The 5,622-nt window shown below is 33.4% G+C and overlaps 1 protein-coding gene across 5 annotated transcripts; it reads left to right on the forward strand.

Annotated features, from left to right (window-relative positions):
• Positions 1 to 614: 614 nt before the first annotated feature.
• Positions 615 to 3,147, forward strand: LOC102602063 (heat stress transcription factor A-7a-like). 5 transcript variants are annotated; one of them, XR_001473719.1, is made up of 5 exons: positions 615 to 1,131; positions 1,589 to 2,410; positions 2,477 to 2,541; positions 2,632 to 2,674; positions 2,789 to 3,147. XR_001473719.1 is itself a non-coding variant. In XM_015309706.1 (5 exons), exons 1-4 carry the CDS (start codon positions 835 to 837, stop codon positions 2,634 to 2,636), a joined length of 1,083 nt encoding a protein of 360 aa, XP_015165192.1. In that variant the 5' UTR covers positions 615 to 834; the 3' UTR covers positions 2,637 to 2,674; positions 2,789 to 3,147. The 5 variants fall into 5 exon arrangements, 3 of the variants coding, with proteins under 3 accessions (XP_015165192.1, XP_006349724.1, XP_006349725.1); XR_001473718.1 differs by having other exon boundaries at positions 1,589 to 2,304; positions 2,632 to 2,687; XM_015309706.1 differs by having other exon boundaries at positions 1,589 to 2,304.
• Positions 3,148 to 5,622: the final 2,475 nt, after the last annotated feature.

Consider the following 5,622-nt stretch of genomic DNA (forward strand, 5'->3'; position numbering starts at 1 on the left):
TTTTGCATGATATGTTTCCACCAACTCCCTTTCTTGTTTTTTTTTTCTTGTCTTGATAGTATATAGTTTTCACTTTTTTAATGATGTCAATCAATAATAGGGCAGTCACAACCCCACCAATCAAGTTGCCCCAAACTGCTGTTTCAAAAACCACTTCTTGCAACTTGCAACTCTTGTGGGGCCAAACCACACCTCAACCATACCTACGTTCCAGAACTTTCTTATAAAGAACCTTCTCCTCATCCTTCCAATTTCGAAACTACTTATTATTAAAAAATTGGATTACATATATTATTCTCTCTTGATCCGTGACATACTTTTCTTTTTGGTCTGTCTTAAAAAGTATAACACATTTTCTCAAATATTTAATAATAATATCAATATCTTATCTATGTTAGATGACTAGATCTATCACACATATAAAATGTAATTTTCTATTTAAATTTTCATGTCCAATTAAACTACGTACATAAATTGAAACGGAGAAAATAATAAATAAAAAATTGCATAGGAGGAAGATGCTCACACCCCAAATGTCTAGAAGTCTAGAACCTTCCACTTAAACAATATTTTATTAGTACTATCTTTTTATTATTATTATTTCTTAGCAACTCAATAGGTGGAATTGCTGACTCTTCTTTTCTATTAATAGCCTTTTAGCACTTACTTCCAAAGCTTCTTTATCCATGGTGTTCAGAGCAATTTATTCACTAAAATAACTCAACTTCTTAACTGCATAAACTACCTTACCCAAAAGAGAAACTTTCCATTTCCAAAATCCAAAATCCAAACTTTTTTCTTCCTAAAAATACATATATTTTCCCCTGTTTCTTGATGATGAATCAATTGTATTCCGTTAAAGAGGAGTTCCCGGGGTCAAGTTCTGGTGGGGGTGAGCCCCCACCGTTGACACCACAACCAATGGAAGGGCTTCATGACATTGGTCCACCACCATTCCTTACAAAGACATATGAAATGGTGGATGATTCAACTATAGATCATGTTGTTTCTTGGAACAGAGGAGGTCAAAGCTTCGTAGTCTGGGATCCTCATGCCTTTTCGACTACACTACTTCCCAGATTCTTCAAACACAACAATTTCTCGAGCTTTGTCAGACAGCTAAATACTTATGTAAGTATATATATAACTTCGTCAAAAATCAATTAACTCCTCCTCTAATACATTTTTTTTTTCAAGTGGGAAACTTTCGTTCATATATACTTACTTGCTCCTGATTGCTAAATCTTTGTGAACACACAAGTGAACAAGGCTATTAGTAGGAAGGAGAATCTCAAAAATAAATAAAATCCCACTTGGAGTATTAATGTGATGATATATGGATGCAACTTAACTTTTTAGAATTGTGTTTTTTTTTTATTATTAATTTCAGACGAATTAAGATCTGGTGATGTTCCTCTGATGAATCCTTCAAGTTCTGGTGGTTGGTATAACATATTAAAATATTCATCGTGCTGCGGACCCAAAAAAAAAAAAAAGCACTAGTGTCAAGAATTGTTTGCTAAGATGGATCTTGGAAAAATTTGGAAGATGATGATACTAAGCTGTAGATGGGATTTGATTGTTGCAGGGATTTAGAAAGATTGATCCAGAGAGATGGGAATTCGCAAACGAGGCATTTCTAAAGGGGAGTAAGCATCTTCTAAGGAACATCAAGAGGCGAAAAACGTCTAATTCTCCTACAGAGCACGGTCTCGGTCCTTGTGTCGAATTGGGATTTGATGGAGAAGTTGATCGATTGAGGCGTGACAAGCAAGTATTGATGATGGAACTAGTGAAGCTTAGACAGAATCAACAGAATACTCGAGCTTACATTCGATCTTTGGAGGTAAAGTTACAAGGAACAGAGAGGAAGCAGCAACAAATGATGAATTTTTTAGCAAGAGCTATGCAAAATCCGGAGTTTGTCCAGCAGTTGATCCATCAAAAAGGGAAGAGAATAGAAATTGAAGAGGATATAACTAAAAAAAGGCAACGACCTATTGATCATCAAGGTCCTAGTGCTAGTACATTACATGTTGGAGGATTTAGCCATTTCATAAAATCAGAACCCTTGGAATTCGGAGAGGCTAACGGATTCCAAGTGTCTGAACTTGAAGCACTTGCATTAGAAATACAGGGATTTGGTAGAGCAAGAAAGGATCAACAAGAAGAGTACACGATAGAAGGGCTCGAACAATTTGTCTACACGGATAAAGAACTTGATGAGGGGTTTTGGGAAGAGCTATTTAACGATGAGGATGTGTCTGGAAATGAAGAGGAAGATGTAGATGTCTTGGCAGAGAGGTTAGGGTTCTTGGATTCGAACCCTTAGTAAAAGCCTCAAACTAGTTTTGTCTCATGTGCTTTTTCAAGAACTCATTCATCAGCTGGACCGTTACATCGAAATCTTGTATGAACCTACATTGTGCTATTTACTACTACTACTAGTTAACTTATGTGTCTTGATTCTGTGTAGTGAGTTTTCAAGTATTCAACGACAAATGAAGAAAGCAGCTATATGGATCAACCAGCTACTCGTTGGTAGTTTTTTTCTTTCAGAACAAATATTCTAGTCTCTTTCTGTGTAACTTTAGGCCTTTCTTGTAAACTTTATTTTAATTTCATTGACAGGATAGATTCATGAAGGACTCAAGAGTCAAGTCTGAAAATCCTTGTTGGTTTTTCTGGTTACTATTTATATTTTCAGTTATTGGTTTTCTTTCAATGCTTTTGTTACATCTCTGCCTCTTATTCTTGTTTTTTCTCTTTTCTCTGGATCCAAATGCAGGCATAGGTTATGCACAATTTGATCAAGTCTATGGTCTTTCAAGGTCATTTTGGGTAATAAAAAATGTCAACGGGTGCGTGTTGAATTCTTCAAAAGTAATGTATTTCTGAAGAAACTGATACGAGTGCGGCATCAAAGTAATATTGAAATGTTGTCCTTGCTTGTGTGGTGAATAGATTGTTGTCTTTATGATGAAGACATAGGTAACAAACAGAAATCCCAATTACATCAGAATCAAGATTTCACCACAAGTGGCGGTTTGTAACTACTTTGCTGACAAAGATTTAATTTGTTTGCCATTTAGTGTCCTTGTCTCTATTTGTGAGAAATGAATCATGTCCAATTGTCCATGTTCCATAGAAAAAAAATCTCCTTCTTTTGTTGGCTCTAGAAATGAAAATTTAAATCAAATAAACTAGAAATGGAGATGAAACATATAATTATATTTGAGTCCACTGAATTTAGAGTGTATCCTTAAGAAACTCAATCCATGTTAGTCTTCGAGGTATAGGATTATTTCTCCCAAGATAAATCACATTAACGTAACGGTATTTTAAACTCTAATGTACAGAAAACTCAAAGAATAGCTAAATCAAACTTAGAACTTACTTTGCAATTGTAGGAAATATGCCTGAAAGGAGAGAATATTAGAATTTTCGTAAGTAAAAATATGAGGAAGCGGATAAGTATTTATAGCCAACAAAGAATAATGTAAACATATGCTATTGTGCCTTTTATGAAAAGTCATAACCTATTCAATATGAAAATGTGTTATTCAAATTGCACCCTTTCTCCCGATGCCTTTTCGAAAAAACACCTATTCCTTTTTTCCTTCACACCTTTTAAAAAACTCAATAAAATGACTTTTTTCTAATCTTTCGTACGTAAAAACGAACATCTCTAGTAAAATAATCATAAAACTAAAACAAAATATTGTAAGTATTCCACTTTGTATCAGCTAGCCTACTAGATTTTTCCTTGTATATGTCAATTTGTTTTCAACCTGCCGTACAACATGTTAGGTGTGGGAAAGAATAGGTGTGGACTACAACTGATTCTCACATCACCAAAAATAATTTTTAGCGGCAATTAATTAACAACAATAAATTAATTGTCGTTAAATATGTTCTTTTAGAGGTAATTACCAACTTTCTTATAAATATCCCTAAAGTCTATAGCGACATTGGATCAAATGGTAATTAACTAATGTTAGTAAAATCTTTAGCATTCTTTGTCAATATACATATTTATTATCGTTAAGAATTATTTTTGTTGTAGTATCTCCGCATGACTTAATGATACAGCCAAAGGAAAGGGAAATTTAGGATTTTGGAACCTAATGGCTTTGATATTCTCATACTTAACGACGTGTGTTGCCTCTTTATTACTATTTTTTATGGACAAATCACATTTCATCAATAATTACTCTTCACCACATAGGAAACAAGACAAGATGTGTGGGGTACAATTAGTAGGTTAGAATTTTGTAGTAGTTTGGCAGTACAAGAGATCATTGAATGTCCTAGCTAATGAAGAAATCATAAATGCTATAATTCATATAATTCATGTAGAGGGCCTAGGGCAGGTAACTCATGAGATACCTCTAACTTGCAATATACAAGTTCATTCCAACAATATTAGTTTGAGTCCCTTGTAATACAAACGGGTGATTTTAGGGTTAGGGAGTCAGACTATTCTTAGTTCTCATTCATAATGTTTGTGTTGTGTGAATTCTAGCTAGGAAACAAACGTCGCAGAGGGTTAATTGGGGAGCTCGAATATCGACTGGTAAAAAAGGAGATGGTACCGAGCGGTAGACTCGTAGACATTACTAGTGCAATGATTAGTCTAATCTCTTTTCTTTACGTGAACTTTTTCTAATGTAAACCCGATGTGTTATCTAAGTCTTTGATTTTAACTAGTCCAATGAAACCTCTATTGCAGCAAAAGTAAAAAAATAAAAAGGTATTCGCGATGCACCTTACTTGTCGAAAATAAAAATCCTTACTAGCCGAAGTATAAGACTTTTTTATCGATTGATGAATATAATTTTCCAATCAAGAGGGTTCAATTGGAACCCTCCATCACACATAACCCTTTTATTATCCTTAATCTTTAATTAAAGATTACGAATTTGAATTCTGAGAATGAAGTCAGTTTTTATATCCATAAAAAATTTGATGAACAAGGAGCAAGTATATCAATATACATGTCTTATGTGTTTGGTTCGTTATAGGGAACATGAAGGAGATTCAGTCGATTTAATTGATTGGTATGGTCAAGGATGTACTTCTTCCTTTAGGTCCACTTTGGAATATTGAAAAAATTAACCACAAGAACAAATTCATCTCTGTTTATTTTTTGGTTTATTATCTATTTTACTTTCTTATTCCTATCTTTCTTTTTACTAATTTAGTATATTAATATATTGTTGTAAAAAATGGGATAAGACATGAGAATCTCCTAAATTATGATGAAATTGTAAGTTACACATTTAAACTATTTTAGAGTTTTATTAAAAAAAATTAATTTGATTTTTCTGAATTATTTGCTCCTTTAAATTATGTGAAAATCCTCCTACCCCTAAACTTAATTGTTAAGAATGCATTAATTTTTGTGTTTAATCTTAGGGAAAAGGGTTAAGAATACCCTTCAACTTTGTTTTATTGGTTGACTATTTCTTTACCGTTAAAATGAAGTTATTCTTACTACTGTCGTTACTAATTTCATTATTTGTGCCCCTCAATTGGATGGAAACCCCCAAATCAACTAAAATTACCCAATTTTAACCCGATCTGACTCACTTAATCATATAACACATTTCTTTTACCCAA

This window comes from Solanum tuberosum, unplaced genomic scaffold (genome assembly GCF_000226075.1).
Source record: "Solanum tuberosum cultivar DM 1-3 516 R44 unplaced genomic scaffold, SolTub_3.0 scf00110, whole genome shotgun sequence".
NCBI classification, from domain to species: domain Eukaryota; kingdom Viridiplantae; phylum Streptophyta; class Magnoliopsida; order Solanales; family Solanaceae; genus Solanum; species Solanum tuberosum.